At 52.3% G+C, this 27,804-nt stretch overlaps 1 protein-coding gene across 1 annotated transcript; it reads right to left on the bottom strand.

The window, feature by feature from the left end:
* Positions 1-1,986: 1,986 nt before the first annotated feature.
* Positions 1,987-26,182, bottom strand: FADS6 (fatty acid desaturase 6). Its single transcript, XM_043459959.1, has 6 exons — positions 25,911-26,182; positions 25,134-25,300; positions 7,429-7,609; positions 6,467-6,654; positions 5,057-5,236; positions 1,987-4,267 (listed from the first exon to the last, which is right to left on the bottom strand). The coding sequence occupies exons 1-6, from the start codon at positions 26,071-26,073 to the stop codon at positions 4,118-4,120; spliced, it is 1,029 nt and encodes a 342-aa protein (XP_043315894.1). The 5' UTR covers positions 26,074-26,182; the 3' UTR covers positions 1,987-4,117.
* Between the last annotated feature and the right edge of the window lie 1,622 nt (positions 26,183-27,804).

Consider the following 27,804-nt stretch of genomic DNA (forward strand, 5'->3'; position numbering starts at 1 on the left):
GAGTTAATGATTTTAGTACTTTTCCATGTATGGGAAGACGCAAGAATCTGGGGTCACTGGAATTTTTCCTTAATTGTATAACTTAACTATCTGGGGGCCAGTATATCCAAAGCACAGGGCTTCCCAGGTGGATCAGTGGTACAGAATCCACCTGCCAGTGCAGGAGACATGGGTTCAATCCTTGGGTCAGGAAGATCCCCTGGAGCAGGAAAAGGCAACCCGTTACAGTATTCTTGACTGGGAGATCCCATGGACAGAGGAGCCTGGAGGGCTACAGTCCCTGGGGTCCCAAAAGAGTCAGACACAACTTAGGGACTAAAACAACATACAAAGCACGGAACACTTCCTGTTTTTCCCCATCGTGAATTCCCCTCAGGGAACATTGTTGGTGAGTGACTGCAGTAGCTAATAGCTTGAGCCTTGTAGAACTGGAATGGCAGACTTTTTTTTTTTCTTTACAAAGTATGATGAACAGAAAACTGCACAAACCCTAAGTGTACTGGTTGATGAATCATCACAAGATGTAACCATGTAACCATGACTTAGATCAAGAAGTAGAACTTGGCCAGCACTCACAGGAGCTCTTTTTGCCCCTTCTAGACACTTCCCTTCCCTTTGCTTACTTCCCTTCCCTTCCACTTACTTCCCTTTACTGAGAAGTAAACACTGCTCTGATTTCTAATAAGTCATTGTGTTTTGTACTCCTCCCATCAGACCAGGAGTAGGCAAGCTACGGTTTGTAGCGCAAATTCCTCTCACCACCTGTCTTTGTATTGTATAACCCACAAGTTCATGACTTACATTCTTAAATGGTTTTTCTAAAACTAGAGAATAATATTCTGTGACATGTGAAAATTACATAAAGTTTTTTTTTTTTTAATTTAGGGACTTCCCTGGCAGTCCAGTGATTAGGACTCAGTGCTAAGACTGCCAGGACCCATGTTTGATACCTGGTTGGGGAACTAAGATCCCACAAGTCTCACAGCATGGCAAAAAACAGAACACAGTGATGTTCATTTCTTTACATATTGTCTCTGGCTGTTTTTGTATTTTGATGGCACAGTTGAGTAGTTGTGACAGAAACCATATCATCCACGAAGCCCCAAATATTTACCATCTAACATTTTACTGAAAAGGTTTCTCGATTCCTGCACTAGACAATAAGCTCCAGCAGACTGGGGCCCAATCACACTTTTGTATCCCCAGAGTTTGCACACTGCCAGGCACATAATGGATGTACATGAAGAGTTTCTCTTAACATTCCATTTATTATCCTCTCACATGGGAGGAAGAGATGGAGATTGAGGATAGACACCCTAGAAAGCCCTAGACTGCTCCCTACCCAGAGGTGGTATCTCTGGTGGTTAAGAGCAGGAATTCTGGAGTTGGATACAACAGGTTTGAATCTTTCTTCCTCCATGTACAAGCTATATGACATTGATAAGTTTAATCTCTCTAAGGCTTATCTTCACAATATGAGGGGGAAATAGTAACAATTTCTTGTAAAGATTAAAGTTAGATAGCATAGGAACTTCTCTGGTGGTCCAGTGGCTAAGACTCTGAGTTCCCAATGCAGGGGCCAGGGTTTGATCCCTGGTCAGGAAACTAGATCTCACATGCTGCAACTAAGACCCAGCAAAGCCTAATAAATAATTTTTAAGTTAGATAGCACAGGTTGAAAATGTGCCATAAGTTCTGAACTGATGATAGCTAACATCATCATAAATATCATCCCCTCCAGTGTGTCTCTGTAAATTAGACCTTAGGTCTCTGCAGAGCCCTCAAAGGGCTTCCTTCACTCTTGTCATCTCCCCTCATTTCTCAAGGCCCAGTCAATCCCAGTCACAATCCCAGAGTAACAGACAATCAAGCCTCAAAGTGACAGAGCGTTCTTGGGGGCCTGCTGTGTAGCCAGGTCTGGTACCAGGGCCTCCAACTTCAGCCCGTTCCCCACTCAGGCCCAGAACAATAACACTGAGTCACTGGTTGTATTAGGATGGTTTTAATCATTAGCCAGGAGGCCTGGAGGTGCAAGGGGCCTTTTCTGATGTTGCATTTTTCATGTGGAGAATTAGCAGTTTGATTAATCACATTCCCAGACCTTAAGGCCATTTCTGAGTTGCTAATGCATTTCAAAAGAGCATCAATAACGTATAGCAGAGCAGTAGGCGGGGGAGGCTGCCAAGCCCGCCTCCTTCCAAGAGGGCTGCTTGGATCCAAACTGCTCTATCAGTCAGCCTCCCAGCAGGAACCAGATGGCATGCTCAGAGGGGCTGAGTGAAGAGAGTTTAATGAAGAAACTTTGTGCAGAGGTGTGGCAGGATGAAGGATGTGGTGAAGCGCCCCCCCACCCCATGGGGGGGACAATCAACAGCTGGAAGCCACTTTCACCCTAGGCCCTGAAGGAGCAAAAAGAAGGAGCTGTTCCGGAAGCAGCAAGAGCTGCAGCAGGAGGAGAGGGCACTGGCCAGGAGCTGTGGGCTTCCAGAGAGACGGGCAGGGTGGAGGAGAGGGGAGTGGACCTGGCCAGGCAAGTGGGAGCTACTCAGCAGAGCCGCCTAAGGCCACACCAGAGACCGGTGCTCTCACGAGACCAGGCTCAGAGAACGCCTTCGCCTGCTCCTCTCCCCTCCACCCACCCCACGTGCTGGCATTCAGCCTTCCCTTTATCAGGATCAGCATGTCCTTCACCTCGTCCAAGGACTTCACTGAAAAACAAGGTGATCATGCACTTAGGATAGACTTGTGTGTCCTCAACCAGAGAGGGTTTTTGCCACCTGCCCCCCAACCAGGAGACATTTGGCAATGTCTGGAGACGTTTTTGATTATCACAACTTGGCATCCTAGTGGATAGAAGCTAGAGATGTGACTAAACACCCTACAATGCACAGGACAGTCCCCAGCGACAAAGAATTAGCTGGCCAAAGCATCACAGTGCCAAAGTGAGAAAGCTGTTTTAAATTTCACTGCTCTGGCCTCCTATCAGAGGCCCGGCCTCCTTCTCTGACTCTCCCTCAGCCTCCAGCTGGGCCCTGCCTCCCACTTTCTCATCCAGCCTCCAGGCAGCGCTGCTCCCAGCTTGCTCTCTCCAGGCCGCCCGCTTTGGGCTGGATCTCAGTGGCATCCCCACTACCTAGGCTCTTGTTCTGGCTGGCATCAGTCACTCCCTTATATCTCCGCCTCACTCCCAGGCTGCAGACATTCCTTTCACAGCTAAGCGTAGCCCTTGACTCCCAGCTCTTGTGTCTGAACCCCCATCCCTCTCCCCCTCCTTCCTCTCCTCTCCAAGGCCATCTGACCTCCAGCGCCTGTTCCCATAACCCCTCTCCAGCCTCAGCTACCCTCCCAGTCATTTTCTCTCTCCCCCAGTTGAGAATTCCTCCACCCCTTGCAAACATCACAAGCAATGCTGACTTGGAGAGCTAGCCAAGGTCCCGCTCAAAGCTACTTACCCCCTTGCTATCCTCATCTGCCCTGGAGCCTTCCCCACAAAACACACACTTTGATCTCACAGATGCTGTGGGTCTCGGGAGCTGCTGAGCCCAGGGTCTTGCACAGGTTTCCTGGCTGAGATACTAGGAAAGTCTGCCGGAGGTAACCTCTCCCTGTGGTCCCTGGAGAGAGAGCTCCTTCGGGGCCAGAACCTCAAATGGCACAGGAAGGAGGAGTGGCCAAGTCCAGAGCTCCCTGGCACCAGGGAGGCCCTCGCCAGGCGGCAGGTGGACCCCTCTCTCTTGGTGCCCCTCCCGGCCTGCCCCCAACCTAGAGCCTCTCCATACCCCTGTCCACTAGCCCTCCCAAGGCTCAGAGCGAAAGCAGGAAGGAATCCAGCTGTTTAGTCCTGAGATGAAGCTGGCTGAGGTCCAGACTGAGCAGAATGCCCAGCCACCTTTATTCCTCGAAACCCAGAAGAGCAAGTAGAGCAGGTGACCCCCAGAACCCCCGGCGTGAGCTCCCCGCCTCACTATCCACCCGCACCTCCACACTCCAATGGAGCGAAGCACAGCCCCTGGGTGGGGGCCGGCGCCCTCCCCGCCCCAGGGGTGGCCAGCAGAGGCAGGAGCGCCAGGGCTGGGCCCCCGGGAAGGACAGCGAGGTGGCCTGGCTGGCCCGCCCCTCACTGCAGCCCCACCAGCTCTGTGATGGGAGGGGTCTGCACCATGAATTCCTCATAGCGTTGGAGAAACAGACGGAAGCGAGCCAGGTAGGAATCCTCGTTGTATGGCAGCTGCTTCTCGTGGAGGAACCGGGACACCACGGGCTTCACCTGCCAGAAGGTGGGCGGGAGGAGACGCTGCAGGTAGGCGCATCCTCATGGGGACTTTCCTCTCCCAGCCCCCAGCTCCCGTCTGCTTGGTCCCATGATGCTGGGGAGGAGCTGAGGGGCTGGGAGAACTCCTGCGTTTCCAGCAGGCAAGGGAAAGGGGAGTTTTCATCCCCAGCATTCTTGTCCGGGGACCCTGACTCTCTGACAGTCCTCCTTAGCATAGGGGGATAAACGCCATCTCTCCCTTTCACCAAGCATACAGGTGCCTGACATTTCAGGTCCATTTCTCCATTATCTTCAAAACCTGTCAACGTAAGCACTGCTTGAAAGTGTTAGTTGCTCAGTCGTGTCTGACTCTTTGCAACTCCATGGACTGCAGCCCGCCAGGCTCCTCTGTCCATGGGATTCTCCAGACAAGAATACTGGAGTGAGTAGCCATTCCCTTCTCCAGGGGATCTTCCCAACCCTGGGATTGAACCCAGGTTTCCTGCATTGCAGGCAGATTCTTTACTGTCTGAGGTACCAGGGAAGCTCAGGCACAGCTTAGTCCCATTTTACAGATGCGGAAGCTGAGGCTCAGAGGTATTCAGTTAACTTGTCCAGAGTCACACTGCTGGGTCAGAAACCCAAGTGTTTCTGATCAAAAGCCACACTGCTACTTGTTCCCTGAGCGGCCCCTTCCTGGGAAATTCTGGCCAGGTCAGTTGGTCAGAGAGCCCTGAAGGGGACTCCCCCTCCACCCTCAGGCAGCTCCCTCATCCAAGCCCCTCCAGCCCCACCCTCACCTACCTTCAGGCACATGTTGTCGGAGAGCCTGGGGAAGAGGTGGTGTTCCACGTGGCAGCTGATGAGAGAGTGGCCGAACGCCCAGTCCAGCACGGGCAGCCGGGGCAGGTTAAGCACCCCCAGGCTCATCATGTGGATCCGTCGGGGCTTCTTGTCGGGGGAGAACATGGGCAGCCCGATGTGCTGAGATAGACAGGAGGGTCAGGCCCAGGGGCAGGGCCGGGCAGACCCGTGCGTCCCCACCCTGCCCCGGCATCCTCAGCCGGCTCCCGGGGGGCCCCGTGGGTCCTTGTGTCCGTCTCACCTCCTGCTCTGGCAGGACCCTGTCTATACCCTGTGCCAAGCCTCGCCCATCCCTGGACCACGCCCCCCGTCAGCGCAGTGAATGGGAGTCTGGGTGCCCCTCTGACCCCGTGGTCCTCTGAGTCCACGGCTGCCCCCCACTGTCCGTCACATCCCTGTGCCTTCGCTTCATCCCAAACAGACCCTTCTCTGCTCTCTTTTCAACAATCAAAATCCTGCTCATGGTTCAAGAAACGCCTCCACTGCGAGGCGTTGTCCTCAGTCTAGAGGATGTGGAAGTGAATGGGAACTTCCGGTCTCACAGGACAAGCGGAGGGAACACAACTATGGGACTGCATCCTGGGATTAAGTCATAATGGCTGTGTGGTAAGTGCTAGGTTGGGATCCTCACTGGTCCAGGGAGCAGAGAGGGGACCGTCCCCACGGAAGTAGCCCCAGAACTGAGCGCTGAGCTGCCGGCCTCCCACAAAGACCTCCCATCTCCAGCTCCCCCAGCATCTTACCTAGACACATGCCCGCTGGGATCTCTGTGATGGCCCTTGTTTCACTTCTCTCAGGCTCATCACAGTAAGAGCCCTGAGGCTAGGAGCTGGGGTCCTATTCACTTGTGTCCCTAAGGAGCTTAATCAAGTAAACTTTGCACATGTGCGTGCAAGGTCACTTCAGTCGTGTCCGACTCTTTGCACCCCTATGGACTGTAGCCCACCAGGCACCTCTGTCTATGGGATTCTCCAGGCAAGAGTACTGGGACAGATTGCCATGCTCTCCTCCAGGGGATCTTCCCAACGCAGGGGCCGAACCCGGGTCTCTCACGTCGCCTGCATTGGCTGGTGGGTTCTTTCCCACTAGTGCCACCTTTGCACAGAAGCTGCTTAATAAATCTCCCATTCATGCTCAAATGGCAGCCAGTGTTGAAGGGCAGTAAACTCCTTACCTGAGACCAAAACCCTCTGTGATAACCCTTAGGGAGAAGGGCAGAGGCTAAGGGTAGGGAGGCACTTCACCTGGTGGCCTCTCTCTCCCTAGAATCTAGAGTCCAGCTGCAGCCAGGCCCCCCGGAGGCTGGTCCCCACGCCCCCCTCCCCAGTGGGCAGGGGAGGGGAGCCTCACCTGGAAGATGTTGACGTGGAGATAAGGGTGGGCCAGCAGGGACCTGGTGATGAGCATGCAGGCCAGGGCCGAGCTGGGGCTCCGGAAGCCAGACACGTTCAGGAGCAGCCAGTATTGAGAATAAAGGCCCAGGGAGATCAGGCCCAGAGTCCGCAGGGCCGTCCTGAGCTCCACCTCTCTCAGCCGCTCTGCCAGAACGGGCGAGAGATTGGGGGAGAGGGGGTTGGCAAGGTTCCGATCCAACATATGCAGGCTCCCTGGTGGCTGAGTGGTGCAAACTCAGGTGACGGAGGTAGTGACAGCCCTGAAAAGTAGGTTCATTCTCTTTTCTTTCCCCCTTTGGCTGCACTGTGTGGCTTGCAGGATCTTAGTTCCCCGACCAGGGATCAAACCCAGGCCCCAGTAGTGAAAGTGCCAAGTCCTAACCACTGGACCACCAAGGAATTCCCTTTTTTTTTTTTCTTTCACCCATTTTTAGAATAGAAAACAGAGCATTAAGCAACCTGAACGAGGTCAGTCTGATACTAATAATAAGTGATGGCATGGGGCTTGAGCCCTTAGCCCCTTAGGGCCCTGCTCCTTCCACCTAACAAAATTGCCCCTATGAGACTAACAATTATAACCTACAACAGAGTGAGGCCTTTACAAAACACTATTACATCATCTACGACCTCGTTATGCTTTCGCACCATCCTTGAGGAGCAGGTAAGAACCTGAAGTTCAGAGACGTTAAGTTACCTGCCTGTGGTCATCACCCCCCAGTAACCGGCAGACGCAGACTTGGTCCCAGCTCCAAAGTTCTGTCCACCCTGCTTGGGTGTCTCAGAACATTTCTGTCTGGTCTCAACTCGGGGCTCCTAGCTTCCTTCATGACGCCTCCACGAAGCCAGGAGAGGGGGGAAGGGAAGGGGCGTGGGGGGGGGGGACCAGGTCTTTGCAGGGCACGGCCCTGGCTTACTCACCCACAGCCACCAGCGGGGTTATGATGGGGATCAAGAAAGGAGCGAGGAACATGTAGACATAGCGGTTGAGGCAAGGCAGCCTCCACGTGCTTGAGTCCCCCAGGCCCAGCACGTTGGTGTAGCCATGGTGCATCTTCACGTGTCCATACTTGGCGTACTCCGCAGTGAAGGACGTGCATACCTGGAGGAGGGAGCCAGAAGCGGGGTGGGGTCCACATCACAGGCAAGCAAAGCTGGACCACTGGAGCCTCGAAAAGACCCTCCTTCCCCAGACCCTGCCTTTCCAGGGCCTTCCTGCCTTCCACCCCCAGCTCATCGGCCTTGACCATCAGCTCTCAGGGATCTAGGACAGCAACCCCATCCTGGGACTTCCCTGGAGGTCCGGTGGTTAAGAATCTGCCTGCCAATGCCGGGGACGCGGGTTCGATCTCTGGTTGGGGAACTAAGATCCCACATGCCTGGAGGCAGCTAATCCCACAACTACTGAGTCTGCACACTCAAGAGTCCGCAGCACAACCAGAGAAGCTCATGCGCTGCAGTGAACAGCCAGTGAGCCACAGAGAAAAATCCTGCGGCTGGGTGCCGCAGCTAAGACCTGGCGCGCGTGTGTGTGCGTGCGTGAGCGAGCTACGTCGATTCGTTGGTCCATACTGACTCTTTGCGACCCCATGGACTGTAGCCCGCCAGGCTCCTCTGTCCGTGGGATACTCCAGGCAAGAATACTGGAGTGGGTCGCCATGCCCTCCTCCAGGGGATCTTCCCGACTCAGCAATGGAACCCGCATCTCTTGTCTCCTGCACTGGCAGGCAGGTTCTTTACCACTAGCGCCACCTGGGAAGCCCCTAAGACCTGATGCAACCAAATAAATAATCTTTTTTTTAAAAAAAAAAAAAGCAACTGCATCCACTCAGCATGATGCTGCAAAGCGTTTGGGGGCGGGAGGCCAGTAAGTCTGAGAGGGCCGCTGGAGGACTGGACGCACCGAAGGCAAAGCTCCAGGCATCCGATGGCAATTATTTCGTGAGTGTTCATCGTGGAAACATCTGCACCTTCAGGACACTGCTTTGCATCCTGAGCCCCCCGCAGTGAGGGAAGTCTAGGGAGGAAGAAAGGCCATCTTCTGAACCGTCCCTGAAGGTGGCACCCAGGGTAGAGTTAACTTCTTCCTAGGGGTGACTCTTTGGCATGACCCTACGTGGGCGTCTCTGAAGCTGGTAGCCAGCAGCTGCAGCAGCTCCCTGACGCCAAGATGAGCAGTCATTCTGAATGTAAAAGAGGCGCCAAAGTGTTCCTCATGCAGATATATGCAAATTAACACACCCAACCTCAGCCTCTTCCAATAGTTTATCCAAAAGTCAGAAGACTTGGCTAATTTTATTGAAGATGCTGCCTGCCTATTTCCTTGAGGATGTGAAGGGTGTCCCAATGCCAGTCACTGTGAGCACCATAAACACAGCAGAGCAGGTAATTTCCCTGGTGATCCAGTGGTTAAGGCTGCAGGCTGCAGGGGCCATGGGTGCAGTCCTCAGTCATGGATCCCTAAATGCCGCACAGCACAGTCAAATAAATAAAAAATATTTTTTTTAAAGTAAAATATAATCAATTATTAAAAAAAAAAAAAAAAAGGACCAAACAGTTGGTTCACAAAGGAGCAGTTGCCAGGATCTGCCAGGGCCTCCTCAGAGGCCAGCCCGCCTCTGCCCAAGGCTTGCAAGTGTATTTTGAGCCTCACGGTTCTGTAACTGGAAAAAAGCAACTGGGCTTTTGCTGTTGTTGTTGTTTTGTTTTTAATTTAATTATTAATTACTTTTTGGCAGCTCACGGACTTTCTCGAGGGTGGCTTCTCTTGTTCCCGAGCACAGGCTCTAGGGTATGCGGGCTTCAGCAGTCGTGACACACGGGCTTAGTTGACCCTGGGTATATGGGATCTTCCCGGACCAGGGATCGAACCTGTGTCCCCTGCATTGGCACCACAAGGGAAGTCCGTGACTGTTTTTAACTGCTTTCCTTCCTCACACTTCTGTGTGAGGCCGAGCTTGTCTGCATTGCTTTTTGCTTCAAGAAATGTTAGCTGCACTCAGCAATCTGCTCTTCCTTCTTGCCCTTCCTTTTGGCCCGAGCTCTACATCTCTGCTCAGACTAGCAGCTGATCATGCTTTGAGCCAGAAACAGCCTGGGGCCTGAACCATACTGAGCGTGGTAGGAACTTGACCTCAGGGGCCTGCAGGGCCAGGTTCTCAGCCACATACCCAGACCAGAGAATTGGGGGCAGGGGCCAGCATGTGTGTAACATGTGGTTTGTGACTCAGCATAGGCTTCCGGAATCTGTGTGACCTGCCTTTTTGCAAGAATAAGAACAGATCTGGGGGAACTTCCTTGGTGGTCCAGGGCTGAGACTTCACCTCCTAATGAGGGGGTTCGGGTTTGGGTTCCATCCCTGGTTGGGGAGCTAAGACCCCACTGCTTCCCAGCAGAGGCAGAATTGTAACAAATTCAATAAAGACTTTAAAAATGGTCCACGTTAAAAAAGAAAGGAAAAGAAACCCAGATCTGAGGCTATTTCTATACACTGGAATTCTCCCTCCCATCTAGATGTTCTTTCCAGAACGAGAGGGAGCACGGTGGGCTTGGGAGGAGGAGAGAGACTGGACACTGGGCTTGGCGTGTATCACGTGCCCTTTGATGACAAAGGGCCGGGGGACAGGGCCATGCGTTACAGACGGTCCTGCTACAAAAGATTATTTACAGGCCTCGCCCAAGATGATCACCCATCCAGACCCAGAGAAAGTTCCAGAAACTTCTTGATATCACTACCCTCTATGACCCTCAGGCAGACTTAAGAACCTACATCTCTCAGCCTCACTCAGGCTCCTCAAGTGGCCAGAGTGAATGTGGGGTAGACGTCAGTATAATTCCTCTCGACATCTCCTCTCAGCGACAGCTGGGGGACCCACCACACCCTGGAGCCCTTGAGTGGCAACTACTGGAGCCCACGCGCCTAAAGCTGGTGCTCCACAGCGGGAGAAGCCACCGCAGCAAGAAGCCCGAGTACCGTAACGAAGAGTAGCCCCGGCTCACCACAACTAGAGAAAGCCCATGAGCAACAGCGCAGGCCCAGGGCAGCCAAAAACAAATAAATAAAAATGAAAATAAATCGGAGCCCCTCCCCAGATCTCTCATTCCTTCATTTAGTTGTTTATTCATTAAGCATCCTCAGACCTCCACCAGCAGCCAAAGGTAGTTCTCTAACTTGGTACTTTTTAAAATATTTTATTTTTTGAACAGGTAATATGTTTGCATAATTCAAAAAGTACGCAGGGTGGGGGTGGGGGATCTTCTTCCTACCCCACCTGCCAGTTGCCCCATTTTCCTCCTGGGAGGTGAGGGAGGTCCTCTATCTCTTTATGTGTCCTCTAATATTTTCCTCTTTTAATTCTTAAGCAAACAATACTTTGCAGGATTGAAAACCGTTATTATGAGATTAGGACACAGTTGGGCTTCAAATAGATCACTTACTGGATCAGAAGGGAAGGGGCAGGATGAGGCAGGTGCCAGGCTGGAGGCTGGAGGTGTGGCCACTGAGAGAGGTGAGGGCCAGAGGGCAGGGGCGGAAGGAGGGATCTGGGGCAAGGATGAGGAGGAGGAGGAGGCAATCGAGACAGGAGCCAAGTCTCCAGCTCAAGGCCTGGGGGGCGCGGGTCACTCCGGAGGTGGGAACAGGAGAAGAGGGCCACAGGGTGGGCAGCGTGAGGAGGAGGGGCTGGGGGTTGTCCCAGAGGCAGCATCCCTCAGGCCGGAGGGACTGTGGGCTGGGGTCTTCCCCGCTTTAGGTTTGTCAAGTAAAGTATAGGACACCTGGGGACGTACTTGCTGGTCCCGTGGCTGAGACTTCTTGCTCCCAGTGCAGGGGGCCTAGGTTCATCCCTGGTTAGGGAATTAGATCCCACATGTAGCAACTAAAGATCTCACATTCTGCAACTAAGACCTGGCACAGCCAAATTTTTCTTTTTTTTAAAAAAAAGTATAGGATGTGGAAACGGAAATGGCAACCCACTCCAGTATTCTTGCCTGGAGAACTCTATGGAGCCTGGTGTCTTATAGTCCACGGGGTCACAAAAAGTCAAACCAGCAGCCACCTTCCCACCCCTGGGCCCAGCCAGCCTGTCCTGACAGCGTCTCCTCCAGACGCTCTCACCAGGGGTTCTCAGCCTCACCACTATTGCCTCTGGGGACCGGGGGCTTCCCTGGTGGCTCAGACGGTAAGGAATCTGCCTGCAATACAGGAGACCTGGGTTCGATCCCTGGGAAGGGAAGATTCCCCTGGAGGAAGGTACGGCAACCCACTCCAGTATTCCTGTCTGGAGAAGCCCATGGACAGAGAAGCCTGTCAGGCTACAGTCCATGGGGTTGCAAAGCGTCAGACACCACTGAGGGACTAACACGTTCACACTTTTTCGTTCCATATCCTGTGTATAGTAGACTACCAGCAACCTTGGCCCCTACCTGCTAGATGCCAGCAGCACACACATACACACACACCCGCACGCATGTGCATACACACAGACACACCCTAGTCATCACAGCCCCAAACGCCTGCAGACACTGCCCATATCCCTGCAACGCTCTCTCCTCTCTGTGTTCCCACGGCCTTCACACAGCTGCCTTCACAATCTGCCTGCCCTGGCCCTGGGCTCCACCGTGCAGCAGCTGAGCAGCCGGGGACAAGTGACCTAACCTGCCAGACCAGTGTTTCCTCATCCACAAAGTAGGGTGATAATAGGTTTGACCTCACAGGGAGGCAAGATTATAAGATAATTGACATCAGCTACACAGTAAGCACCCAGTAAGGGTCAGTTGGTATAATTAAGACTTCTATTATTTTGATGTCATTCATGTGTGCCTATTTACCCACTGGACTCTGAGCCCTTGGGGAACCGGACAAGGGTCTGCTCACCATTGTGTCCCCAGCACCCAGCAGAGGGCTGGGCCGGGAGCGAAAGCTCGATGATTTTCAACTGCTCAGCCAGTGCCCACATGGAGCCTCAACTACTGACACTGTTTCGGTTCCTACATCTCCCCAGCAAACCCAGCTTCCCTCCAAGTCTCCCCTCCCCGCTGGGCAGCCACGGCCCCCAGGAGCAGCCCCACCCTTTTCTCCGAGCCGCGCCCCCCACCATACCCACCCCAGGACATTCACCAGGCTCAGTGCTACCACCCACAGAGGACCACCTGATCCTGCTCCAGCATCCTCGGCCTCTGGGGGCCCGTGTGCAAGCCCACGGGGGCCAGGTTTTTGGAGGCCCACAGGTGTGGGAACTGCCACATGACCCCTTGCAAGTACATTTACAAATGTGCACACATGATAAAATCGCACAGACACACACACACCAAAGTCAACGTCCTGGCGTGCTGAATTGCTGTCGCTTAGCCACTCAGTCGTGTCTGACTCTCTGCGACCCCACAGACTCCTAGCCCGCCAGGCTCCTCTGTCCATGGGCTTTCCCAGGCAAGAATACTGGTGTGGGTTGCCATTGCCTTCTCCAGGGGACCTTCCTCACCCAGGGATTGAACCCATGTCTCCTGCACTGGCAGGTGAATTATTTACCACTGAGCCACCAGGGAAGTCCTGAATGTCAAATGTTGAATGACATTTAAATATATGTAACTATTCTGGGAGACTAGGCAAAGGGTCCACTGGACCGCTCTGTCCCCTCTGATCCGTTTTTGCAGGGTCTTGTGAATCTCTATTTCAAAAGTACAAAAGTTTTTTTTTTTTAAGAAGTATATTTTGTACTACAGATCTTTGAGTTTGCCTGCTAAATATTTTTTTTAATTAAAAAATTTAAAAATCACAGTGGAGCATACTCAGAGGACCACCCCTCGGGGTTCAGGTGGGGCCAAACAGAAAGAAGGTCAGAGACGGCCCTGAAGATAAAGGCCACAGTGAACTGGTGGGAAGAGAATGGGAGTCGTTCCAGCATCGTAATCGGGCTGGGGGTTCTGGGCTCGGGCTGGGCTTCCACGACCACCACAGGGGACTGGAATGAAGGTGACAGTACCCCCCGGGTGACACCCCTCCCCACAGGGCTCTCTGTGGACCAGCTGTGACGCCACCCCCGTAGCACAGAGCCGACTTTAAAAGGAGGGTTGGAAGTTGAGACACAATGGAGCTTAGTAACTGGCACGGCCTGTTCCCTCCCACTTAGGGGAGCATCTTGACTGTGAGTGACTTGCAAGGGAGTCCCTAAAGCCCTCCTGATTACAGGAGTTAATCTTCTCCAACTAAACACAGAGTTGCCATATGATCCTGCGACCCACTCCTGGGTGTGGGTCTCGAGAAAACTATAATTCGAAAAGATACATGCATCCCTGTGTTCACTACAGCACTATTTACAACAGCCAAGACATGGAAACAGACTAAATGCCCATCAACACATGAATGAATAAAGAAGATGTGGTGTATACATACATAAATATATGATAGTATATACTATATGGAATATAACATGTGGTTATAAGATTTGATAATATATATTATATGGAATATTAGTCATAAAAAATAATGAAATAATACCACTTGCAGCAACGTGGTTGGATGTAGAGATTGTCATATTAATAAGTTAGAATAAGAAAGACAAACACCATGTGATAGATATCACTTTCATGTGATAAATTTATCAACAAAACAGAAACAGATTCACAGCCACAGGGAACAGGCTCACAGATACAGAGAACACACTTGGGGTTGCCAAGGGGGGGAGAGGGATGGGGGAGGGACAGGGAATTTGGGGTCAGCAGTTGCAAACTATTCCATAGAGAACGAGTGAAAAACAAGGTCCTACTCTATAGCACAGGGAACTATATTCAATACCCTATGATAAGCCCTAATGGAAAAGAATATGAAAAAGAATGTGTGTATGTGTGTGTGTGACTGAATCACCATGCTGTATAGTAGAAATTAACACAACATTGTAAATCAACTATAAATTAAAAACTAAACTTTTCCAAGCTTCGGTATGTGAACCACGGGGGCCTGCCCACTCCAGCCTGCCCCCTACATTCTTGCGGCCCTTGACAGGCAGTCCCAAGAGGATAAGCGGAAGTCGTCATGACATAACCCAGGACAAGGGGCAGGCAGACGAGGGTAAGCCATGGGCAAGGGAGAGGATCAGAGGTGCACGGAATGGAATGGAACATTAGGGTGTAGACGGGAAGTGAGTGTTTGGAGGGAAGCCAATCCTGGTGTGAGTGCGGTATATGATTTTGGATACTTTAGCAGAGAAGCAATAGCAACCTGGATGTCAGCCGCCCCCGCCATCCTGCACGCCTTCCCCTCAGACCCAATGGGTCAGAGAGGGTGACCTCTCTCACCCCCAGCTCTTGCCAGTAGATCGTGAAAGAAGCCTGGCAAAAGCTGGGTGCGGTGACACTCAGTCAATACCTGAGGCTACGACTAGGGGACCAGATTCTTCTATAGTGATGCTGACTCCTGTTTGGAAAGAGCGCAGGCAGTCGACAAGCGGAGGATGAAAGAGAGACAACGAGACGTGAAAGATGGGGGAGCCGGGGATCCAGGAGGGTCCCAGGTAGTCCACTGAGATCCTGCGTGGCAAGAGCTGGTCCTCTGCGTGATGCAAAGGACAGGTATGGTTCAGGGCCTCAGCAAACAGTCCCCTCAATACACACAAACACACACACACACACACACACAGCTCCACTGAGCTTTGTTCAAGTTGGCCAAACTTTCAGTTAAAAATCAACAACGCTGGGCTTCCATCGTGGCTCAATGGTAAAGAATCCGCCTGCCAATACAGGAGACACGGGTTCGATCCCTGGTCAGAGAAGATCCCATGTGCCATGGTGCTACTCAGCCCGTGTGCCCCTGAAGGCGGAAGCAGGCAGAGCTGGGCTCCGTCGTAGGCCAGGCTGCGAGCGTCAGGCTACACGCATGGTCATCCTCCAGTGGACTCTGAACTTTGGGCCCGGTGTCTATAGAAAGGGCATACCAATGGGAAACCGGACCCCCCGGATAAAAGAGCCTCAGGACTTGTACTTGGACGATCGTTGCCTAAAAGAATATGCTAATTGTCTCTGTAACAGAACAAAGTGGTAGATTCCACTATGTTTATCAGGATATGACCACAGGCCTGTTGATAAGCATCCACTGTTTATCTAGTCTTGTGACACATGAATCATGGGTTAACTTTGATCGAATCTCTCTTTTACCTTGTCCAGACTAGTTTCAAGGAATTTGGGGAGGTGGGTTTGAGCAAGTACACTTAGGGTATATAAGGTTTTCCCAAAAACTGGTCGGGGTCCTTGGCTAAGAGGAGACTCTGCCTTGGGCCCGCCGGTGTAATAAACTGCACTCCACTATCTGCATTGTCCTTCTGAGTGAGTTTATTTCCCAGAACGCGTGGCTACAACATTTGGTGCATGGGCCGGGAAACTCCTCACTTTAAGGAGACAAGTCCCATTTGGGACTACTCTGAGGCCTTGTGACTTGAATCTTCCAGAGGGGGGAAGGCGCCTCGCCCTTCTGGAAGGATTCTGCTTCTCAACGCCCGGACCTTTCACGTTAGCAGGTGGTGGACGGTAGCAGGGGAACTGAGCACTCAGGGGAGGAGGAAGCCACCCGGCAGGGTGGGAGAGGGGGCCTGATCACCCCCCTGGGAGGGACTAGAAGGAGCATGGACCCACAGGAGCCTGGAATAGGCCGGCGGCGATTGCTTGGTACACAGGTCGACGAGCGCGCTAGGGCTTAGGAAGGTGTGTCCATGCTGTCTCAGGGAAAATTATTACCAGCGATCGCCAGGGGATTTTTAGGATAGGAAACTGGTCCTTGTATGCTCATATTCTGCCCTGCCCCAGGAGGTGTCCTGTCTGCTGTGAAATTCTTGACCCCCTTGGAATTGTCAGGCTAGAAGGAGGGGGATACATAAGTGAGTATGAATTGGCTTTTCCGGAGAGACGGCCTGGGACGTGGGATATTTAACCCATCTATGTTTTCATCCACACCTGATCAAGCCCACCAAGGCAGAATAGACTTTAAGGGAGAAAAACAGTCTTAGACCACGTGGTGTTCTGGTTCGGTAGTGCTGACTGGCAGGTGAAGACACGCCGATCCCCCTTCTCCCTCTGGGATCTGGCAGGATTTGGACGGGGATGACCTGACCCCTACCCCATACTGGATGATGACGTGCCTGCCGGCCCAGTGCTCCACCAGGACCAGAGGCTGCCTTAATGCCCGATCCAGGGCCAGGAAGTTCCTGCAGCAGCCGCTGCTCCTCCGCCAGCTCTCCCGGAGGAGGTCGTAGAGCCGCCACCTCGGCGGGCTCCGATCCCGGTGGCAGAAGCCTCTGGCCAACACTTCCAGGATCCGGCTCAAGCCGAACCGCCCAAGCAATACCCACCTCTCCCGGCGAGTACTGACAGGAAGGGAAGGGAGATGTTGGAATTAAGCAGAGACTGCGCTCTGTCAGAGAGCCGGAGGGAAAGAAAGAGAACAGATAAGAGATTTGCAATGCTAGCTCCTGCTCTGGGAAAGTCTATCTCTGGCGGAAAACCTCCTCTGCCCCCCAGGAACAGGACAGTCCTTCAACCAGTCCCAACGGAGGCCCAGGGCCCCGGGCCCCGTCACAGCCAAACCAGTGTGCCGGGTGCCGAGGTTTTGGCCACTGGAAGAATGAATGCCCTAAGGCAAGGAAGGAAGAGGAAGCTCCTGCACTTCTGGGGCTTGCTGGAAATTAAAATTACTTGGAAATTAACTAGGGCTGCCGGGGCTCAGAGATTTCAGGTCCCTGAGAGCTCATGGTAACCTTAAAAGTGGGGGACCAAAACATTGACTTCATGGTGGATACAGGAGCAGAACTGTCAGTAGTAACAAAACCTGTGGCACCACTGTCCAGAAAGACTACCGCTGTAACTGGGGTATCGGGAGAAGAGATGATTAAACCGTTTTGCCAGCCCAGAAAATGTCAGATGGGGGGGCACCAAGTGATTCACGGATTCCTCTACATTCCTGAGTGCCCAGTACCCCTGCTGGGAAGAGACCTGTTCTCCAAGCTAGGAGCACAAGTGACTTTCTCCCCTGAGGAGAGGCCCACCTTCCAGATGGGCACTATGACTTATTTGCTTTCTCTCTCAATACCCCCCCAAGATGAGTGGAGGTTGCATGAGCCTCCGAAGGAAGAACCAGGTGGGCCAAAAGAGCATGAGGGAGCTAACGCAATTATTCCCTGAGGTCTGGGCGGAAGACAAGCCCCCCTCCCCCCAGCCTGGCTAAACATCACACCCCAGTGATAACAGAACTCAAACCAGGCACCATCCAGGTTAGAAAGCGCCAGTACCTGCTACCGATAGAGGCCCAGGCCGGCATACTGCCCCACATCAATAGGTTGAAACAAGCAGGCATTCTAGTAGAGTACCAGTCAGCTTGGAATACGCCGATCCTGCCAGTCAAAAAGGAAGAACGACAGGACTATAGGCCTGTACAAGATCTCAGGCTAGTCAACCAGACTACTGTGACTTTACACCCCACTGTTCCAAACCCCTACACCTTATTTAGTCTCCTCCCGCCGAGGACTAAAGTTTATACTCGCCTAGATCTCAGGGATGCCTTCTTCTGCGTATGCCTCGCCCCAGCGTCACAGCCCATCTTTGCCTTTGAATGGGAAGATCCAGTCGGGGGCACCTAACAACAGCTCATCTGGACTCCCCCACGAGGGTTTAAGAACTCCCCAGCCATCTTTGGGGAAGTCTTGGCTTTGGACCTGGACTCATTCCATCCAGAAGAGTATGGATGTTGGCTCCTACAATACGGGGATGACCGGCTGCTGGCTGCAGAGACCAAGGAAAAATGCTGGAAAGGGACAAATGCACTGCTCCAGCTGCTGATGGAAGCAGGTTACTGGGTGTCGAAGAAGAAGGCACAGATCTACAAAGAGGAGGTAAGGTATCTGGGGTTTGTTTTAAAGAAGGGCTCAAGGTTCCAGACCCTAATTGGGTCCTATATACTGATGGCACTAGCCTGATAAAACAAGGACAACAGCTGTTGGGTTAGCCAGAGCAGAAGGGGCCATTAAGACTGAAAAGGGATGGTGGGAATTGCCAAGTGGCAAATTATTGGTACCGGAGGAGCTGGCACACACTCTGGTAAGCCAGACACACCAAGCGACCCTCCTAGGCCATGCTGCCTGCGCACAGGTTAATGCTGCCTCTCGGGTATTCAGACAAAAACCTCCAGGTATTCAGCTGAAAGGCATGCTGCCCCTTGAACACCTGGGAGTGGACTTCACTAAAATGAAACCTCACCGACACTACCATTATCTGCTGGTCATGGTATGTACATTCCCGAGATGGGTAAAAGCTTTTCCTACCTGGACTGGAAGAAGACAAAAAGAAAGGCCATGAGAAAATACTCGAGGAGATAATAGCTGAAAACTTCCCTAAAATGGGGGAGGAAATAGTTACACAGGTCCAAGAAACCCAGAGAGTCCCAAACAGGATAAACCCAAGGCAAAACACCCCAAGACACATATTAATCAAATTAACAAAGATCAAACACAAAGAACAAATATTAAAAGCAGCAAGGGAGAAACAACAAATAACACACAAAGTGATTCCCATAAGGATAACAGCTGATCTATCAATAGAAACTCTTCAGGCCAGAAGGGAATGGCAGGACATACTTAAAGTAATGAAAGAGAATAACCCACAACCCAGATTACTGTACCCAGCAAGGATCTCATTCAGATATGAAGGAGAATTCAAAGCTTTACAGACAAGCAAAAGCTGAGAGAATTCAGCACCACCAAACCAGCTCTTCAACAAATGCTAAAGGATCTTCTCTAGACAGGAAACACAGGAAGGCTGTATAAACGCGAACCCAAAACAACAAAGTAAATGGCAACGGGACCATACCTATCAATAATTACCTTAAATGTAAATGGGCTGAATGCCCCAACCAAAAGACAAAGACTGGCTGAATGGATACAAAAACAAGACCCCTATATATGCTGTCTACAAGAGACCCACCTCAAAACAAGGGACACATACAGACTAAAAGTGAAGGGCTGGAAAAAAATATTTCACGCAAACGGAGACCAAAAGAAAGCAGGAGTCGCAATACTCATATCAGATAAAATAGACTTTCAAATAAAGGCTGTGAAAAGAGATAAAGAAGGACACTACATAATGATCAAAGGATCAATCCAAGAAGATATAACAATTATAAATATATATGCACCCAACATAGGAGCACCGCAATATGTAAGGCAAATGCTAACGAGTATGAAAGGGGAAATTAACAATAACACAATAATAGTGGGAGACTTTAATACCCCACTCACACCTATGGATAGATCAACTAAACAGAAAATTAACAAGGAAACACAACCTTTAAATGACACAATGGACCAGCTAGACCTAATTGATATCTATAGGACATTTCACCCCAAAACAATCAATTTCACCTTTTTCTCAAGTGCACATGGAACCTTCTCCAGAATAGATCACATCCTGAGCCATAAATCTAGCCTTGGTAAATTCAAAAAACTGAAATCATTCCAGTCATCTTTTCTGACCTACCTGGACTGAAAGAGCATCAGAAGTAGCCCGGTGCCTGCTTAGGGAAATAGTTTCCAGATTTGGATTTCCTACCAGCATTGGATCAGACAATGGCCTGGCTTTTGTAGCTGATTTAGTACAACAAGTAAGCAAAACTTTAAACATCAAATGGAAACTGCATACTGCATATAGACCCAGAGTTCTGAGATGGTGGAATGAACCAACCGGACACTTAAAGAGACTCTCCAAGTGGATCATAGAGACTGACTGCTCCTGGGTGGACTTGCTTCCAATGGCTCTGCTCAGACTCAGGATGACCCCACAGTCCCAAGGCTATTCGCCATATGAATTTGTGTATGGGAGGCCCCCTCCCATAATAAAACAGGAATCAACAAATTTGCCTCCAGTAAGGGGGGATAGGATTTCACAGCAGATGGGACTGGGTAAGGTAATAAATCAGGTAACTAAGTTTGTACAAGAAATGGTGCCATTCCCCTTTGGGGAACAGATTCATGAGTTTACGCTTGGTGACCAAGTATGGGTCAAAGATTGGAAATTTGATTTACTAGCCCCTTGGTGAAAGGGCCCTTATGTTATTCTAACTACCCCTATTGCAGTTAAAGTTGCAGGTATTGCCCCTTGGATCCATCATACGAGGGTGAAGAGAGCATACCACGCAGACCCAGGAAACGCTGAGTGGACTACACAGAGGGACCCCGCTGACCCTCAAGAGACTAAGACCATCCTTAAGAAGAAGGAAAAGAAAAAAAAAAAAAGAAGAAGAAGGAAAAGAAGATCCTGGACCAGCCCCTTGAGGATGAAGCCGCATAATCAACTCCTGCTGCTTTGGTCTCATCAACGTGCACATTCCTACGCCAACTTCCACAATACCTCCAGCTGTTGGGGATGTGGGGCTATGCCTCTGTCTGTGATGGATGGACTTCCCTGGGGGCTGTCACCCCTCCACCAAGGAGATTTTAAACCACTCTGCTCTTTTCTGGGACACAATCATAATCTCTCCCTGCTCTCTGGGTGTAAGCCAGACCTACAGTCAATAGACTCGGGTCATAGGGTTGCATTTGATATAAATGCCAGTGTAACAAAAGCCTAACCTACAACAAGCCCCAGTATATCTACCTTATTTACATGCTAGGTGGACAAGATCTGTGTTTCAATGGTATAAGTATATTGCTGCCTTATTTGTAACCTCTATAGGGACCACAGATATCATGATTAAAGTAGAGGTCTTGACTAATTTCACAAAACAGGCCCTCCTAGATAGAACAAAAGCCTTCCAAGCCTTAAACGAAGAGCAAATCCAAATGAGAAAAATAGTAATTCAAAATAGAATGGCTTTGGACATATTCACAGCGGCTCAAGGAGGGACCTGTGCTATAATTAAGGTTGAATGTTGTGTATGCATTCCTGACTTACCTGGCAATGTATCAACTGCTTTAGATGACATGAAAAAACAGGCAAAAGCAATGTCAAATGAAAACATTCCTTTCTGGACTTCGGTCCTATTTTGGGTGAAGGGCGATTGGTGGAAAACTACATTTACCATTGTTATAGTTGCCTTGATAGTTCTGCTTTGTGGACCCTGAATTTTACAATGTATTATGAACTTTGTAACCCGAAGGTTGATGTCATTCTCCCAAATTGGAGGTCGGAGAGCCAGAGTTCAATATATCCCTGTGAATGATGCTCATAATATGAGTTAAGAACATCAAGAGAGGGGAATGAAGGAGGAAACAGACAGAGCTGGACTCCATCTTAGGCCAGGCTGCGAACATCAGGCTACACGCATGGTCATCCTCCCAGTAGACTCTGAGCTTTGGGCCCGGTGTCTATAGAAATGGCATACCAATGGGAAACCGGACCCCCAGATAAAAGAGCCTCAGGACTTGTACTTGGACGATCGTTGCCTAAAAGAATATGCTAATTGTCTCTGTAACAGAACAAAGTGGTAGATTCCACTATGTTTATCAGGATATGACCACAGGCCTGTTGATAAGCATCCACTGTTTATCTAGTCTTGTGACACATGAATCATGGGTTAACTTTGATCGAATCTCTCTTTTACCTTGTCCAGACTAGTTTCAAGGAATTTGGGGAGGTGGGTTTGAGCAAGTACACTTAGGGTATATAAGGTTTTCCCAAAAACTGGTCGGGGTCCTTGGCTAAGAGGAGACTCTGCCTTGGGCCCGCCGGTGTAATAAACTGCACTCCACTATCTGCATTGTCCTTCTGAGTGAGTTTGTTTCCCAGAACGCGTGGCGACAACACCACAACTAATGAGCACGTGCTCTAGAGTCCGGGAGCCGCAATTTCTGAAGCCCTCATGCACGAGAGCTCTGTTGCTCTGCAACAAGAGAAGCCACCGCAATGAGAAGCCAACGCACCTCAACTGGAGAGTAACCCCAGCTCGCCACTACTAGAGAAAAGCCCGTGCAGCAACAAAGATCCAGCACAGACAAAAGTATTAAAAAAAAGAAAAAACAGAAAACTAAAGCGTTTGATTAAAGCAATTTCTTTAAAAAAATAAATGCTAACAAACAGAACAAAACAAGTAACGAAAACCACTAACCTTTTCCTTGCAACTGACTGTGTATTCCCTCAAGAGGAAAAAAAAGGTGATGGGGGCAGTGGGAGAGCTTGTTACTTGGAAGCAGGCATTGAAGAGTCAGGCCCAGGCCCTAATGACGATCCAGGGTGTCTCGTTTAATATTCACACTGGTTTCACAAAGGAGGTAACATTATTATTCTCATTTATTACATGGAGAAACCAACACTTAGATGCTAAATTAAGTAACTTATCCAAGGTCACAGAGTCAGTGTGTCCAAGGTGGCCCCGACACTGTCCGCTGCCTGGTTGACAAAAGGAAAGAATCCACGCCCCACCCATGCCAGTGGCCGAGGCGGTGGAGCCGTCCCCTCCTTCCCACTGGAGCTGGATCTTCCCTGAGGTTGGCCAGAGTCAGGGCCATGCGTTGAGGCATGGGGGGCAAAAAAGCAGAGGCCTCCCACTCAGGGTGCCCTTGAGAAATCTGTGATCTGCCTGTGGCATACCAGCCGTCACAGCTCGGGGGTGGAAGCCAAGCCTCCCCCACTATGTGGGGCTCACCCGCCTCCAGGCTGTGACCTTCCGGCAGCTCACTCTTCGCAGGACTTTGTCCCCGGGTCCCCTGCAGGGTCACTGTCAACAAACATTGAGCTCAGCCCTGTGCCAGGGACTAAAGAGGCAAAGATGAGGTCACTGCCCTGGGTCCCAGGGGACGAGAGGAGATGCAGCCACCAGGCTGCCGGGGTCCTTCCGGGAGGGTCCCGCACTGTGGTTCAGCTGGAGCCCTCCATCTGGGGAGCCTGGGAAGACTCCACCTTCTGAGCCGCCCCCAGGCCCCTGGGGCTCAGTGTAGCTTTGACAGAGCCGACGTGGTAGCACAACATGCCTGGTTCCTCCCCTGCTTGTGATTACAAACTTGGGGGGGGCGGCATCTGACCCTGGCTCGAGGGTTGGGTCTGTACCTTAGAGTCTGGCTGAGACCAATGCTCAGGGGTCCCTGGGAAGAAGAGTGTCTTGAAATGGACCCTGAGGACCCATTGGTTCCCCTTGTCCTTTTTAAAAAGTATATTTCTTTATTTTTATTTATTTGGCTATGCTGGGTCTTCGGTGCAGCATGTGGAACCTAGATCACTGACCGGGGATCAAACCCAGGAACATGCATTGGGAAACCTGCACTGGCGTCTTACCCACTGGACCAGAAGTCCTCCCCTTGTCCTCTGCATTTTAGAAATGTGTGCAGGGATTTCCCTGGTGGTCCAGTGGGTAGGACTTGGCGCTCCAAGTGCAGGGGGCCCAGGTTCAATCCCTAGTTGGGGAACTAGATCCCACATGCTGCAACGAAGATCAAAAATCCCGAGTGCCACAACTAAGACCTGGAGCCAAATAAATAAATATTTTTAAAAATAAAAAATTAAGGAATCTCCCTCCCTTTAAGGAAAAAAAACAGAAATGTGTGCAGGTGGGAGAGGCGGGTTTGGGGAGGATGAAGGCAATGGAGGGTGCTAGACAGACAATGCTTCCTCTCATCTAACTCATGCACTATAATTTTATAAAATGTCCTGTGTGCGTGCATGTACAGTTATGTAAAGTTATATAACTTTATTAAAAGTTAGTAATTGAGGAACTTCCCTGGTGGTCCAGTGGTTAAGACTTTGAGCTTCCAAGCAAGGGGTAAGGGCTGCATCCCTGCTTGGAAAACTAAGATCCCACCTGCTTCGTGGTGCAGCCAATAAACAAATAAAAGGTCTTAAAAAAAAAAAGCTAATAATTGAGTTAATTGGTCACAGTAACCAGTTCCTGGTAGAAAAGGACAGTGTCTGGTACCATCTTTCACATTTGTTCATAAGGGACCCAGGGCCCATGGTGGGGGGTCACCTGGAAGGGAGGGAAGAGGGGGCGCTCAGAGCATCAGAGACATGAGACTGGTCCAGAGAGAAGGGGAACTGGGCCAGACACCTTTGCCTTCCTGACCATGCCCACAGGCTGAGGCAGGCTGAGGAGATGGTGGAAGAAGCGGGGCAAGAGTCAGGAGAGAGGAGGGGCCCTCCCAGTACAGACCGGGGGAAGCAGAGGGCTTCGAGGAGGCTCCACCATCGCCAGGTGTCAGGAGGTGGGGGCTGCTGTGGAATTGGGGTGCTGGGACAGACACCAGGCCCCTCCTCCCCCTGCCCTCTGTCCGTGGTTCACATCCCAAACCCCAACTGCAAAACCAGTTCGCCCGAGGATTGCAGCCAGGCCCTGCCAGCCGAGCAGGAGTCCTGCGGGGAGGAAGAAGGTCCGCCCTCCCGAACCAGTGCTGCAGGGAAGAGAGCCACCCCCAGGAGAAACCGGTGCTCGGGCCGCGTCCACGGCCTCAGTTGCGCACTGGTCATTCCTCATGCAGCCCTCTACCCTCTCAAGGGCTTGGGGTCTTGCACACACGCGGACACACACAGACCGTAGCACAGGCAGGCAACACGCTTGGGCCCATGTGCCAACAGCCGCAGCTGCTGACCCTCGAGGGCTCACAGGGCTGTGCACACCTGGATTCTCACACCAAGGCCCCGCAGCGGCTCCCACCCAGGCCCAGGCTCACCTCCACAAAGAAAAGTGTCCAGACCTTGCTCCAGCCTCTGGACTCGGTGAGGGCGCCGTGAGTGGCCAGGTGGCTGCCCTTGACGGTCAGCGTGTAGTGGCACACCCCGAGGATGGTGATGCCCAGGGCAAAGACCAGGGGGCTGTCAGAGCGCAGACACAGGAACCCTGCGCGGGGAAGAGAGGGTTGGCTGCAAGCAGAAGAGCCGTAAGGGCGGCGGATCTTTCTCTGGTTCTTGGAGATCTGGGCCCAAACGCCCCAGCCTGCACCCCTGGAAGCCCGGGCCAAAGAGGGCCCAGCCCTGGGGACTGCCACGGACAGCGATGTGGCAGGTTCCACGAAGACCCGAGTGGGATGGCTCGGCTCCCTCTAAAGGCTCTGAGACAAGACAGAGCCCACTGACACCGAGGAGAGGCCGGGAACCTTGATTCTGCGCCCCTGCCAGAGGAGCTGTGGGGAGAGGGCACGGTGGGGGGACCAGGCCAGGCGAGGACCAGGGAACACGCCCCTCGCCCCCTCCCCCAGGCAGCACCCTCCCCCTCCCCAGGCCATCTCACCCCCCCACCCCCCGCCTCTCCCTGACTCGGCTCAACTTTCTCCTCCACTGCCCTTCATCCATCAGGGCACCTCCCGGGAACACAAGTCAGGACACCCCAACCAGACTTTCCGGGCTGACCCTCTGTCCTAGGGTCCCGGGCACAAGCCATCTACCCCACCCCGCCACTCTCCCCCGCCGCCCAGCGGGCCCCGCAGCCCCCAGTCCCCCGTGTCCCTCACCGGGTGGCAAGGCGAGGAGGCTGAGCGCGAGGATGGCGCAGTCCACGCCGTGGCGCTCCCACCACGAGCTGGCCCTCACCACCTCCTGCACCCGCGCCTCCAGCTCGCCCAGCAGCGCCTCGGCCCCGGCGCTCTCCTGGGGCGCGCCCCCCGCCGGCTCCATGGGCTCCACGCTCGGACTGGGCACCCGCCGAGGACTCGGAGGATCCGGAGCGTCTGCGGCGCCGGGCGGCAGAGGCGCCGAGCGCGAGCGCGGGCGGGCGGGGCGGAGTCACGCGCGCGGCTGGGGACACCCGCCCCCGGTGTCACGGTGCGCGCCCAGAGACCCGGCCGGCCCGGGGCCACCCTCCTGGCAGGCGGAACCAGAACGGGCGCAGGAGGAGCGCACGGATGCGCGGGGGTGGGGAGGCCACCTGGAGCCAGAAGCAAATCGCCGCGGAGGGGACTCGGGCGCCGGCGGGATGGGGGCGCAAGGACCCCCGTAGAGACCCTCAACCCCCAGGACTTTCCCGACCGCCTGACCTCAAATAACTCTTATGTAATTCCGGCGCCGCACCCTGCTCGGGTTTGTGGGACCTTCCCAGTAGCACTTAGCAGCCGCTCCACAGCCGACACGGACATTCGTCCCCTCTCTCCACCCACAGAGGGGACGCTGGTACCGGCAGGCCTCACTTGGCCGCTTTTTCTCCAGTCTTATCTTCAAGACCTAAAACAGTGCCGGGAAAGATGTGTGAATTCATGGGACAGAAAGTTCAAGGCCTCGCTCAAGCCTCCGAGAGATGGTGGGGTGGGGGGCGCTCCCCTCTGAATCCGGCTTTAGCAGCGGCACGCGGAGAGCTGTCTCTGAGAAGGGATTGCTGTAGAGAAAATACGCACTCAGAGCTGACCACCCAGGTGGGGTCGCTCTGCGGTACCGCTCACTCAGGGGTGCCCCGGGGCTGGAGGCCACCGCAAAGGGCCCTGGAGACGGCAGCAGCACCCGTCCTGGCCCTTCCATCGGCCCAGGCCCTAACCCGCGCTGTGGGAGGCTGGCCTTGGCCCTGGGAGCAAAGCCGCTGTGTCGTGCAAACATCCTCCGCCACTTCTGATTGTCTTTTCTCTTTTTTCACTCGGAAGTCCTGGTTTCCTATGGCGGTCCCTCTAAAACGAGGCCTGGCGTGATGGGGGCGGCAGCTCTGGGGGCAGGAGCCCTTTGGAGGAGGGAGGAGAAGGGAGAGGGGAAGGCGAGGAGCAGGCGGGGAGGAAACGGAAGAGAAACCGGAAGAGTCCGGAACGCTTAGGACTTGGATTCCTTTATCTTCCTTCGCGTTTTCCTTCCTGATTTCTTGTGCGTTTATCCCTCCAACTTTTTTTTTTAATACATATAAAGGCAAGAGTTTCTTTACCAGATCGATATTCTAAAGAGTTTGTAATTTAACAGGCCAACACATACATACCCAAGCAAACACACCTGATTCCTTACAGTTTACCAAGGCTTCGTACTTAACAGGTTTTGTGTAAACCCCACAACTCCCAGCGGATGACGTCATGCTCATTTACTTGATGGAGGCCCAGATCTGCCCACAGACCCCCCCCCTTCCCCGCACAGTTACTAAATAGCAGAACTAGAACTCAAATCCAGGACATCTCCTCCAAGCCCAATCATCTTTTGTTTATATCAGAGATTCTTAAGACAGAGGCATGGGGTGGGGGGTGCCTTTCCCCCTCCCCATTCCACCTTCATGTTCCTCTTTCTCAGATAGTCTGTCATTTTCAGGGAGGGGGATACCTATAATTTTGAAAAGCATAGTTGCCATTAGTGTGCAACATCATAATTCTGTAAGGGCAGAATCCCACTGCTTGTGAACTTCCTGTTACCAAGAAGCCCCTCTCCAGCCTCCTCCACCCTTTGGAC

Source organism: Cervus canadensis, chromosome 1, assembly GCF_019320065.1.
Source record: "Cervus canadensis isolate Bull #8, Minnesota chromosome 1, ASM1932006v1, whole genome shotgun sequence".
Classification (NCBI taxonomy): domain Eukaryota; kingdom Metazoa; phylum Chordata; class Mammalia; order Artiodactyla; family Cervidae; genus Cervus; species Cervus canadensis.